The sequence below is a fragment of the Patagioenas fasciata genome, chromosome 5 (genome assembly GCF_037038585.1).
Source record: "Patagioenas fasciata isolate bPatFas1 chromosome 5, bPatFas1.hap1, whole genome shotgun sequence".
Taxonomy (NCBI): Eukaryota; Metazoa; Chordata; class Aves; order Columbiformes; family Columbidae; genus Patagioenas; species Patagioenas fasciata.
Window position 1 is genome coordinate 62,705,683 of NC_092524.1, and position 14,079 is coordinate 62,719,761.

The 14,079-nt window shown below is 38.3% G+C and overlaps 1 protein-coding gene across 2 annotated transcripts in view; it reads right to left on the minus strand.

Annotated features, from left to right (window-relative positions):
* Positions 1-14,079, minus strand: part of NUDT14 (nudix hydrolase 14) — a 59,179-nt gene that overhangs the window by 505 nt on the left and 44,595 nt on the right. For both annotated transcript variants that reach the window (XM_071809722.1, XM_065839181.2), the window contains one exon: positions 11,386-11,623. In XM_071809722.1, the coding sequence (XP_071665823.1) occupies positions 11,386-11,623 (238 nt within the window). The remainder of the gene's footprint in view (positions 1-11,385; positions 11,624-14,079) is intronic.

The following is a 14,079-nucleotide window of genomic DNA, read 5'->3' on the forward strand; positions in this document are numbered from 1 at the left end:
CTAATGTCATTTAGAACCAATAAATGCAATTTCATTAATACAGAAATTGATAAATATATTCTGCAGCTTTGGAAAAAATGTGAATTCGGGAGAAAATAAAAAGTGAATTGGTGAACTGTTCTTCTACATGTACTGAAGTCAACAGAAGTATTTTCAACTGACATTAGTGAGAGCTGGACTGCACCGTGACTCACAGAGATTTACAAACAGAGTGAAGCCGCTCAGTGTATCTGTATGCTATCATGCTGCATTTGTTGGCTTGTTTTTACACAAATATTTAGATTTTTTTGCTATTAAGAAGATTATGTCCATTCACAGCTGGAGTCCTCTAGTCATGGACAGGAACAGAAAGGCAGCCTGAGAGTTTTCCTCTATCCTTCCTGAACTTTAGCCTTGACCCAAATGGACCACTGTAAGCACAAATGTATCTGAAGTAATTCAGCCTCCCAGTGTATTATACTTCTTATTTGTTAATCCTCTGTTTCCTTAGGACTATTTAATTTCGGTATTATTAAATAAGGGATAAGTACATAATCCACTCATGTTGTCCTTCCAAGAAAATATTCACATTGCAATCACAACTTCTTTATTTTACATGATTACAAACAACTTTTTGCAATTAATCTGCATCTGAAGTTCACTGGAAGTGTGAATGAGGCATTAGGGCAAGCTAAAAAATTAGCTTCTGTTTTATTATACATGCAGAGGATTCTAAGATTTGTAGCAGTGTTATGATCTTAGAGTGTATATCCATACTTATCAAACCATTAGTCAACTAGGTCTTTAAGTTAATCCACAATAAATCACACCCCACAGCAGGAATTAATCATTTGTGTCTCAGTCTTCTAAGAACACTGACAATTATTTTGTTTGGAGAATTAATAGTGATTATTGAAGTTGGTTTCTTACATCAATTCACATTCTTTTTTTAAACACAGAATAGGGAATGAACTAGTGAATTATTTTCCTAAAATTACCACTGATATCTTTCGTGATTTTGGATGAAATGTTTCACCCCTCCAGAATAAGTCCTGTATATCTAAGAGAAACGTAACCATCTTCAGCACTTCCAGGAACTTGGAAGGCTTCTATGGAATTTCTTTTATTCTGGGCTTTTTGATACACACTTTAACCAACAAAATGTGACCTACTAAGATGCAGCAAAAGGCCAGACTGACAGTTTTCCCTCTCTCTTCCACTTTCACCAAAGTCCATGATCTCCTTCCCCAGTCAATCTGACCTGGTATTTACTTTCTCCAAGGACCTCTTTTCTGCAGCCGCCGTCCTTGGCATTTGTATGCCATCAGGGAATCACAGAATGGTTGGGGTTGGAAGGGACCTCTGGAGATGATTTAGTCCAACCCACCTGTTAAAGCAGGTACATCTATTCTGATGACCATCAGAGATGGTTTGCCTACAAAAGAGGCACCCAGGGCTGACAATCATCCACAACCTCTACATGCCACTGGCACTAGAGCAAGTGTCTTCTCAGGACTCCTTGTACCACCGTCTCTTGTCCTTTCCCCAAGTGCTCGGTAGAGGGATGCTGTTCTCCAGCCGTGCTGCTGTCCATCTCTTTCCAACTGCAGATTCGGCCAGCAGACAGCACGACACAAATGTGGACTTGGAAAGCAGCAGGAGTCGCAGACTTGGCCCACCATACTGGCTTAAACATTCGAATCTCATTATAAAGGTAAAGTACATTCATTTTTCATCAAGTTGCTATCAGCAACCAGCTCACCACTGTTGGAACATTTTTTTATGCTCATGCGCTACCAGTGCCATTTCTGCCATGAGGATGATGCACACTTTACTAGATTCCCTTTGTGTTAAAATACAATATATTTTTCTTGGTATTATCAAGCAATAATATATAATGTTAAAAAGCAGCATTGGAAATGCAATACTAAGAGCAAACAGATCTATTTCAGAGCCCATCACTGCTGGCTATTTAAGCTCTGGCCATTCAGTTACTGGTCTCCCTCAGCTTAGCCCCCTGGGTGTTACCCACCCTCGCCATCAGAGCTACAGAGTTTCACTGAGAGAACATGTTTGTGATGGAATAGTAGGTTGGTTGTGCATTTTTCGTTCCCTCTTTTCCTTCTTTTTTTCTTGTGTGAGGAGGCAGTAAGGATTTTTTTTAAAAAAACACCTAGAGATCGAGATCTGTTTTTCTCTATATATAGTGATTACTTGTTCTTCAATAGTTTCTGTAAGAATTGCAGTTTTAATAATTAAATCAACATAAGAAGCCTGGGGCTCAGAGATTGTTTTTTTTTTGGTAACTGATAATAAGAATAAAAGACACATGTTAATTTATACTGTAAAATTTGCAAGACAAAGAATAGGGTTTGCAAGTCTCCACAGGTACTATGAAAAAAAACCCAGCACTATGCATAATATATTTAATGTTATGTTATTTCTGACGAGGGTCAAGTCCAAGCTTCACCTGCGGTACCCCACCTGGAGAATGAAAATGCTCTTAAACTGAGTATACACATGTCGACCTGAAATTATGTAAAGGTTATATACAAAACCAGAGAAACTTTATTTAAGATGTCCTTCTATAAGAACACTCTGGCTTGAATATTTCCAGTGTTATCTCCTCCTATACCACTTGTGACCATTTACTTACGTGATCGTTGCAGCTGTGGAAATCACAGGAGTTCACTTTCTGTACATCTTTTCTTTAAAATAAATGAGAACTGCTGCTTCCTGAGGTGCTACACCACGAGATTCTGTTTCTTGTCACTACAGTTTGAATATCACGGAGTGATTTCAATATGCCATCATTCCATTGTATTTACATAAATCAGTGTTTCTTTCCTTCTGAACTAAATACATCGAGAGTGGCTATTACACTGAATATACTTAAAAAGAGGAAAGCACCAGACATCATTGTCTTTCCTTCATTACATGTCCAAAGTCATGGCATTTATTCACATACACTGGCCTATCATCATTTGCCACAGAAACCAATGAAAAAATTGCAACAATATGTAGGACATACCCACATGTTCATTGTTTCTGATTTGATTGCCTAACTTGTGTTGCTCTGGTGCAACTTTGCAATGAGTTATTAATTAAAAACTAATAAAAACTTTCAAATGAGTGATAAATAAAATTGAAGAGTGCTGGTATTAATACTCATGTTATTCTATCCTACCCTTGCCCCCAAAAACCAGCAAACTTAATGTTTCTAAGACTACTTAGAATCCCGGCACTATTTACACAGGTGACTTTGGAGACTATTGCATGACATTGTTTACGTACATATTCATGGCTTTTATTGTCTACTACATATCTGTTTCAATGGTTTTAGAAAGAGCTTGAAAGATACAGGACTATAATTAATTTCTTATCTTTTTTTAGTTGATATTTCTTTCTCTAAATGCTCTGGCATACTGTGCAGGTTAATCATTTTTCCATGGAACCACATGGAATGCCCTTTACTAAATTTTCTCCAATATTGACTACTGCTGTCTTCCACAACGTTTCCAGACTCTTAAATATTAGACTCCCTGTTCTTAGAACATTGTCAAAAGATCAGTGCTATTGACATCTCATATGTCTTAGTACCTTTGACTTTTGTAAAAATCAGAAGTTAGTAGGTTTGTTGCTTAGAAGCCGTGTTTTAACACATATTCTTGGAAAATACATGTGCATTTCAGTGATTTTGGATACTGGGTCTGGAGGAGAAAGAGATGAGAGAGTGAGGTGGGTCTGTTACAGAGGCAACAGGCTGCAATTATGTTTTCAGGTCTATTTGTCACTAGGGACCTCCTCTTTTTGCACACTTATTTGCATTTTCTGAGTATGTTTAAGGAATTTTGATGTGCCTTTATTCATAGTTATACTCCTTTTTCTGCCACCTTTTTCCTCTATTCCAAGTCTGTGACATACACTTTCCTTGCCCTAGTATTTCACATTACGAATAAAATGCTTTTGGCATAGTCTGAAATGAGTCACCTATTAACAGATTACAGTTCTATTCATTAGCTTTGCATCTGTGGAAATCACAGGGGTCAGCACACCCGAACTGCCAGTGATGAGTTTCACCCTGGGAAAACCACCTTCCTGATAAAGGTGTCTCCCTAGTGCAAGAGAGGTTTGGTTTGGGGGAGGGCGAGCAGGGTCTGAACACGCAGCATCAGCCCTGGTGAGGCTTTGGGCTTCATTCCCACTCCGCAGGTTCTGCATCATGCTGCCCAGACCAGGCACGTCATGGCTCATACTGACCCAGACCTACTAAGCCTGGCTTGACCTAGCTGATTGTTCCAGATGTATTTTGATGCGTCTGTGTGGTGCTTGACTCGTATTTACCACTGTGGGGCAAATGCAAATGATCTACACAAAACACAGCTCTGTTTTTCTCCTCTCGTTATCATGAGCATCAGTTTCTTATAAGCAGTTTATAGTTGTTCCAATTAACAGCTACTTGGCTGACAAATAGTCTTTGTCAAATCATTAGAGCTTAAGCTCACAAACCCTGTAACTTCAACAGAGAGAGATTTTTAAAACCAAAAGTCAATCAGCGCTAAACTTCTAGCTTCAGAGACAATTAGAAACCTCCATTACCTCTGACAACGGCAAGTCTAAGAACGTAAGCACGCCAAAGCAAGGATACCGAAGTGGTATGGTTTTCATCACAATAGTTATCTAAAGTTTAACACATCAAGACAAGATTGTATGCTGCATTCCCATATTTCATTTAAAAAAGAAACCCACTCAAACACTGTGATTAAATCATGCTGTGGCTTTCAAAGCTGTGGGCAACACACTTGCAGGGGACAGCCCAGCGGAGCAGCAGTTTCGGCAGAACGCCTGCAAAGTGCTTCTCCTCAACCCTGCCCAGCCCATCTACTTCCTCCTCAGACCAGAGAAAACACAAAAGACAGATTGCCACTCCAATCTGGTTTTGAAACATGGCAATAGTAGCTGTCACAAAACCTCTGTCTAGCTCTTCCCTTTTAATAAATGCATGAGGAAATATGTGGCATATGCAGCAGCACTCACAAAATGGGACCTTTCACATGTCATAAGAATAAAGACACATTACGTATTTTCATCATAAGTGGGTAACAGTACCTTATTCCTTGAAAGAATAAAAGCTGCTTACTGCCTAAAAGCCCCAAGTGAGGTTGAGTCCACCCACTACGTTTGCCCATGCCCGGTAACAGTGAGTTTCTTCTTCAAACGCAGTGTGCACACACATGTGCAGGTACACACGTGTGCACACCTGTAAGCAGGGCCAAAATTCAAAGCACGTACTCAAGATTAGCTTTCCCTTCTTCTCATGTCTGAGTGCTCATCTGTGCCAATCAATTATTACATTCACAATTATTACATTCATCAATACTGCATTTTTAATTTGAAGGAACAAACATGTACAAGAAAATAAACAATATCTTATACTTCACCCCTCTGCGGCAAAGTGGGGAACAAATAAATTGACTTATCATTGTGAAGAATTATTAGTTTAACTCAGATTTGTGACAGAAATTAAAAGCTAAACTTCTCATAATTTCTTAATATTTAACAACTATGAAATCTATAAACAATCAACATTTACCTGTTCCTATTAACAGAGAAATACATTTTTTAGTTTTAGTCTGACACAGTTAATGTGAAAATTCCTAAATGCAATCTATCCTTTCATGAGACGTAAACCAGTTGGGTGCAGAATTTGAGTGTATAGTGAATACATAATTCATGTTTACAAATAAATGCAACACAAATCTCTTATTTACGCTGAAATCAGGATCTATTTAGGCATGCGACATGTAAACTGATGAACAGTGACATGCAGCTCCTATTGTCACTTCTCAGGACCTTTGTACACTTCTGACATTATAAGCAGCAGGTGCAGGAGAAAAGCAGAGAAGTAATTAACATAAAATTATTTTACATTATGCCATCACCCAACAGGTGTACTAGCAGGTGATCTTTCTAATTATAATGCACTCCAACATTTTCAAGGCTATTATTCTTTCTACATAATAACCTGGGAATACAAACCATTTTTACCTCATTGCACGGGGGCTAATAGCCATAGCACAGTAATTGGAACATCCAATATTAATTCTATGAATACTCTTCTTTGTTGTATACTCTTGGAGAAAAATCAAATGTAGGAAGATTAAAGTAAGTACCTATGTTAATACAGTTAGGCCCTTAAACTAATCCATCTGATCTTTTTGTAGCGGAGCTGAGAATCTGCAGCTCCTATTGTATCCAATTTATAGCCCAGAGTTTATTACAACCTCTGGGAGAAAATGAAGAGGGAATGAAGGGAAAAGAAAGCAGAACCAGAAGCTCTGCTTCAACTTTATCCTGATGCTCTAAAGTGCTCTTTAAGTCCAAATAATTTTATAAATATTCCTCAAGAAGACCAAACATTTCAAGAACTGAAAGAAAATACTGTCAGCTGCAATGGCAATAATAACATATTTAACAACAACAACATATTTTCCTGCCCCTGTACTGTAAAGAAACAAATCTCATGAAAGATAGCTGGAAGTACTTCATCCTAAGAAGCTAACTCACAGCTGAATTTCACATGGGATCCAAACTGAAAACTGTTCGGACACTGTAACAGAGAGAAAATTTGTTATATCTGATATATGAGTAAGTCTAAAGTCGCTCATTTATAAAATTTTGCATTTAGAGAAAAAAAAATCCCTGGAGGGAAGCTCACAGATTTGTTTTAGAGCTTTTGAAAATGAACAATTTAACTGACGATCATTTTCATGAAGCCTCAGTTTACAATTATACTACTATAGTATTAACTTCATTTTATTATTGACCTAAATGGTTCCTATCCACCTATTCCATCTACCATCTATGTCATTTTTGACTGAAGTCATACACATAGCTGATGAGAACTCAACTCACCAGTAGGCAGTAAATCTTTCAGGAAACCTCCAAAAGTGGGTTATTTGCTGCCAGAATAGAAAACAAACTTTTGGTAATACCAAAACAAGGTTACATATTGTGTGCTAAGAACAAAAGCAGCAATTTGTGTAGCCACGAGGAGAAGAGGAAAAACATCACAGAGATTAGAGAGATTTTTTTCAGGATGATTCCTGCCTCCATCTACAAAGCAAAATGAACCATTTGTATTGAAATTCACCTTCTGGCTGGCATTTTTCTGTAATAGGAACAGATATTTCTAATTCTTCAATGTGTGTTTCCTCTGACCTCTTCCAATCAAGTCCCTCTTACTATGTTTGTCTTTCTCATTATCTGTCCCCAGTCCAGTCTCCTTCATTCACCCACGCCGCACTGGCCTCCTGTTGCTGGAACAACTCGTTCCTAAGACTCTTGCTCAACCAGTGCAAATTCCCCAACTCCTGGCTTCTTTCCTGATTTCTCATTGACTCCACAGCTACTCTGTGGATCATTCAGGTTAATTAAGTCTGAGATCTGATAATTCAGTGCCTGACTTCTCTCTGGTATCATGTCACAGGAGATCAGACAAAGCTTAAGAATGGGGTTTAACAACTTATTTGTATGTGATTTTGAAGTACCTGTAGTACTATTGTAGTTATCTGGTTAGCTGAGAAACATTAAAAAAAAGAAATTCCCCCAAACAACTGCTGCAAGGCCTAATAATGAGGGGGAAAAAAGGCAAAAATACTGTCTTCAGATTACCTCCAATCTTTACTGCATCCACTGCTCAAGAACAACGTTCTCTTTGAACACATGAGTACTTTCCTCATTTTGTTAAAGAGATTTCTTCACAACCACCATGAATGCACTTTCCCTGAGTCTATTTAGTCCCCAGTGCATGTTTTTTTCTCTGCATTGTTCCTCCATTGCTTCTTTCCCCTTTTCTACTTGAGGATCTTCTATTCCAGTTTTCTCCCTGCTCTAAGTTCTCCCTACACGTTGGCCATGACCTCCCTCTCTCAACCCATTAGCCACAGAACTGCACTGACCTCCCCAGCCCAAATCTGTTTCTCCCATTATATTTGATGTGCCTTCTGCTTTCCATGTCCTTCTGTCAGGTCTACCTCAAGTCCTGCTTTTATTCCAGTCAAGCAATTTCCTTCTCATGACCATGATTCCAGAAAGTCGTGTCATTAGGAACACAAGACAACTCCCTTCCTTTCAGACCCATAAACCCTTGTTTGTACAACTGCCTTTTCACTGTGCACACAACTCTGAGTTCTTATCTACAAAAAAATAGTAGACTTAACTCTGTAATTATTAATTATAGTTATCTGAATATTTTAATGTGATTTTTTTTCCATCAAGAAAGGAACAACAGCTAACAGATTTGTCAGGAATATATCAAGTGCAGTCAAACTAATATCAGCTATAATAGGATAACAGGTCTTGTGGATGGGGGCAGCAACACAACCAATATAACTTCAGTTTATCAGGGCTTTGAACGCTATTTAATGTGACAGTTTCAGTAAGAAGTTAGGAGATCACGATATAGTTATAAACTGAAGCAACTGTGAAATAGGTGCAAAACAAGTATCAAAATGGTACTCATGGAATGGATATCACTGTCAAATTGGAAATAAGCTAAACAGGACTCCACTGGGGACTATCCTCCATTCAATACAATTCAATGTTTTGTTTTACAACTTAAATGTTGAAATATAGACTGCAGGTAGCACAGCTGAGGTAGACTATTTATACGAAGCTACAGATGAATATTAGAATTCAAAATCATCCCAACAACTTGGAGAAATGATCTGAAAAAACAGAGTGCAATTCAGTAAAGCCAGGTTCAAGGCTCTGTGTTCAGGCAGGAATAATGAACAGCACAAATATAGACAGGAAGTGAATGACAGTGCAGTATTGCTGCAGAAAATAGTTTTGAGATAGGGAAGGCATTGCGGACCATAAATCATCAACATAGTGCTGCTGCAAAAAAGGTGAACATCAAACTACAGCATATAAACAAAATCACCTGTGTGAGCAGGGAAATAATGCTTCCACTCTGGCACCAGCAAAGCCACCACTAAAATGCTGTGTTCCGCCTTGGGCACTATAATTTTAAGAAACATACAGACCAGATGGAGAGAAGGGAGAGGACAGCAGAAGGAATGATCAGACAGCTAGAAAACATGGTCTAAAGAGAAAGCTTAAATCAACTAAGTTTTGCAGAAGCAAAAATAAAATAAAGGGGAGACGTGGGGTCGAACAAATACATGGAATGTTCAAAAGTACTTCGTCTCCACTGGGAACAGGGGAGTAAGTCCCAGACTAGAAAAGAAGAAAGGAAAGTTGAGGCACAACATGAGGAAAAACTTGCTAATGGTACAGATTGTTAGACACTTCAGACAGGATACCCGGAGGGGCTATGGAATGATCAGATTTTAGAGAAAGGACACACGCACATTTTTCAGAAGTGATTTAAACCTGGCTCAGTGTGATCTTTGAAAAAGGAGCAGTCTAGGTGAGATCCTCCCCAAATTCCATCCAATTCTGTCTTCCAAGGCTTCTCGCTGATCTGATGCACTGGATCAATTAATAATGTAGAACAACTATTACATGGATCACTGGGATGACAGCTAATAATAGAAGTGTGTGATGTATTGTAATTATTATTGGGATGCATCTGCACTAATGTAAGGCTTTATGTCAATGCTTTGTATTGACAGTCACAGCATGAAATGGCATAAACCATTTAGAAAAACCTGTCAAACTTAGAAAAAGCCCAGCAATTCTTACATGTAACATAGCCATTACAGACAAAAATGTCCTTAGCAGACCATAGGGGAACAAGTTACCTCCTGCCTGCATCAGATCTTCTAGGATCAGACTATGCCAGTCTTTGGCTAAAGGAAGAACAGGACACTCCTAGCAGGAAGACCATAACATTTGGAATAAAATTCTAATACAGAGCACAGGAGGTCCAACAAAATAAACTGTGAAATACCATCTTGGAGGCTTCAGCCTCTCACATTAATCTAAAAATGTAAATACTATACAGGCCCTTCTGACTTCAGCATGTATCTCCATGGGTAGAAAGCTGTGCCCACATAGACAAAGCAGGATTGGGGGATTAGCATATTAAGTGCCCTTTGCATGGGTCTCAACAGAGAGAACTCCAATTGTATACTCTCTTTGCAAGTCAGTGCAATTAAAAAAAAAAAAAGGCAACTGAAAGAACAACCACCTGTAAGACATAAAGACATTTATCAACCAAAAAATATACGGTGTTTTAGCCAGATACAAATCCTTAACGTTGAGTCAAATTTCTACACTGAAGTTACAAACTTCTACAGCTACAGAAATTATATTCCACTTTTCCTATTTTGTGTTTATATGCACATACATACGTACATCTACATATGTATACATCTGCATGCTGTGGCCTGTCAAGTGTCACCCAGCGTATGAAATTCTATAGGCCTTTTTTTGCTCATAAATCCAGCAGGCACTTTTTCTTTCAGTAGAACAATCTAGTTTGAAGGAGTTGTAAGAGACAGCTCCTGTGATTCACCCCTCCCCTCAACAGAAGCACTGCTTGTTAATCCAGCAGGAAATAACATTTGCCAGGATTGACAGCTGTGGATTTGTATTCAATTCCCAAATTAAAAACCAATGACAGGGCGTAGTTCAATGGAGATGTCAAGCAAAATAAAGAAAGTAAAAAACCTGCTTTCTCTGTAAAATACAAACATACATACATTTTGGATAACAATAGTAAAAGCTGGGGAGGAGATATAATGGGATTAAAACTCTGTGCAGTTTCTCCTGAGGGATTCTTTTTTCCTCCAACAACTATTTTTCCTCTTACGTATTGTTTTTCTCTTATTCCTAGCATATGTATTAAAACATACCAAAATCTTTTCCAATAACTATTTAAAACCCTATAAAAATATAATGTAAAAATTTTCACAGTCAAATCGGCAAAATCTTCATATATAACACTATTCCAATTCAAAGAAGCCTTAATTATGGCCCAAATACGATCTAATATCTAGATCAAATGGTGCAAGTTCTCATGCTTCTACGAAGTTATGTTAATGGTAAATCAGAGTTCATCTTGGGCAACTTCTGTTGTTAATCAAGAATAATAAAGATCGGAGATGGAAAACATCTGATAAAGACCGGCAACAAACGCTGCAACAAACTGCTCTCAAGAGCCCAATGCAACTTTTCACAGTTGTAACAGTTTCTGGAACAAATCACGGCAGTATCATTCTTACTTGGAATTCAATCCCAGAATTATGAATTTATAATTCCTTAAGTCTCTGTAAATACTCCTCTCACTTGCAGAAAATTACATCTTTCACAGACTTTCAGATGTCTGTGTTCCTCCAAAACACTGCTTAAACAAGGGAACATTAATGTACATTCAAGCCACTTCAGAAATGTGCAAAACAACAAAAAGCAGTGTTTTAACATACTGCTGTTTACCTGTAAGAAGTGATCCTCCGTAGCTCTGTAACGGGAACACGATAGCCACACTCTTCCAAGATTTCTTCGCATGCAATTTCTTCTAAAGAAAGCTTTGGTTTGTCTACGATGCCAGCACAGAGTTCGTAGGTCACTCCTACCGCTGCAGGTAAAGGATCTGGCAGGTGAGAAAAGCTCTCCATGTTCTGATCCCGAAAGACTTCGGGATGATGCCTTTCTACTTCACACATGTAAACAGCTTAAAAATCAAAAACAAAACCAAGAGAGTTTCATTGTGGTTTTTGTTTAATTTCATTTTAATTAATTTTATTCGTAACAAATAGAAAAAAAAAAGACAGTACAAACTAATTTTGCTTTGGAATTTATAACCATCAGAGCACTTGAGAGTAGCAATGCATTCAGTTGTGTTTTCTGTTAAAATTATGACACACCGAAACAGGAATTTTAGAGAACAAATGTTCTGTTGCCATGTCTGTGAAATTTTTCTTTAAACTCTATTTGTGCTTCCCTCATTTGGAATGAGTTCATACACACCTTAAATATATATATATATATATATATATATATGTGGAAGCTAGTTCATCCAAGAAATCTAAGTCCCAGAAGGTCCAAACAGCTTTCATTTGCTGGGCAATGTGGATATCAGGATTTAATTTAAACTATGAAAGATGGGTTGCACATTATGTACCATGTGCACAATGATGAGTCTTTCAGCCTGTCAACTCAGCTGTTATTTAGAAAGGGTATGAAAAGCATGTATGTTGGTTTGGAAAAAAAAAAAATCTCCTCTTTTGAACATGTAGTTCCTTGTGCAGATTCCTGTATGGAGTCTGAAAAAGACTTCTTGAATTAATCTACAAACAGCTGCCACTGTAATGCACTCCTAAAGAAAGTGCAAATGCCAGATTTTAGTTCTTATTTAAGCAAAACCTCTCGCTGATGTCAACAGAAATTTTGCCTGAGTGAGAACCGCAGGACTGGACATTAACACACAGAGAATCACTAACGACAATTCCAATCATTCTAACTTTAGTTTAAAGGTATAATCCCACGTTTCTTCTTTGAAATGCCCTTAGATCTATCACTTTGCTTTTCATTAAAGGTTTACATGAGGGCATTATAAAACATCCTGAATAAAAATATTTTAAAATTTGAAATTACTTTTATTTCATTAAAATATTTTACATAGAGATTTCATATACACATAAAATCGTTTTAAAATGAGTTTATCTTTTGTTTCTCATTCCAAATCTTAGAGACCGGTATATAAAAGAGCTCAAGTTTAATGGACTTTTTGTTATTCCAGTTGTTTGATTTAGCTTACTCATTCTTAAAACTGTGATACACAACAAGGTCCCTAAAGAAATGTTGTCTCACAAAAGTACCACAGTGACTTCTCAAGCACTTGGTCTCTGGGGAAGAGTCTATTCCCCAGAAGTTTGTGCCTAGACTCCTTCTCTAACACATCTTGCCTCAGAAGTGCAGTACAGCAAGATCAGTACGTGAAAGGGAGATGTTGAGATCGGTCTAAAAAGAAAGACGAAATGCAGAAGTTTGCCCCCAAATTTATTTTTCTCCAGAATTTAGAACCTTTGAAGCTGCTTGCAGTAGGTACAGCTAAGCCTTTGAGACTCTAACATTTAAGGAAAGGAGCTTTCATTTCTTAGTTGAAAAGCACGGCTAGAGCTCTGTTTTCTTTCTAAAATGCAGAAAGAAGGCAGCAAGAAAATATTCCACGCAGAGTCTGAAGGACAGATCCTTGAAGGGTGTCTCTTGTCATTGTTCCAAGAACTTCTAAAAGCTATGGCAATTATCATAAATGACAACTACCCCCAAATCTCTCTGAGATGAGCCAAATGCTCTTAAGATTGTTTTGCTTTTTCTGTATTGACTTATCCATATTGGTCAATACAAAAAGAACACCACACGCATCCTAGTCAAAGACTTGGGCACCAAAACAGGGTGCAGGTAAGAGTGTGGATACAGAGATATGAAACTGCGATTAAAGTATAATAACTCTCTTACAAGCCTATTGAATCCCTGAAAACCATCCTGTCATTCCAGCAGGCACCTGCTGTTCTCCTCCTCCCTCAGCACAACTGGGCTCCACGTAGCTCAAAACCTACATTGCCAAAAGGACTCAATCCAGTGGTCCTCTTCAGAGCAAAGCCAACGCTCCAAGTGCACTAACAGCTTTGCTCTGCAGGTAAGGAAGAAAGAGGCAGTACCAGCCATTTCTGTAAGAGTTCAAAAATTAGAGCATTCACCAAGGCTTCACCGTATGAATCCATCATCAACAGGTTCAGAAAGGTTCAAGCTCAATTTATCTCTCATAGATAAGCAAAGCCTAGAAAACCAAGCTGCCTGCTAATATCAGGGAACAGAAGAGACCCCACGCCTCTCCTGAAGGTGCAAATTTGACTGCACAGGTGATGCACCAGAGGAGATAAAGTCCCGGATGGAAAAGCTCTCTGTGGTCTTTTGGCTCAGGCACACTCTTGGAGGGAAACCCGTGGCTCTCCTCTTCCTCATCACAAGTCGTCAGCTTATTGCAAATCCACAAAGAGTTTGGAGAGCAGTAAACAGAAGCAAGAACTTGGCTCCCAGCACCATCACCCACCTATCTGACTGCTCTCTTGTCTTCCGACGTTTTATGCTACTTTGGTCAGAACGGACACATGCAATGAACAGCAC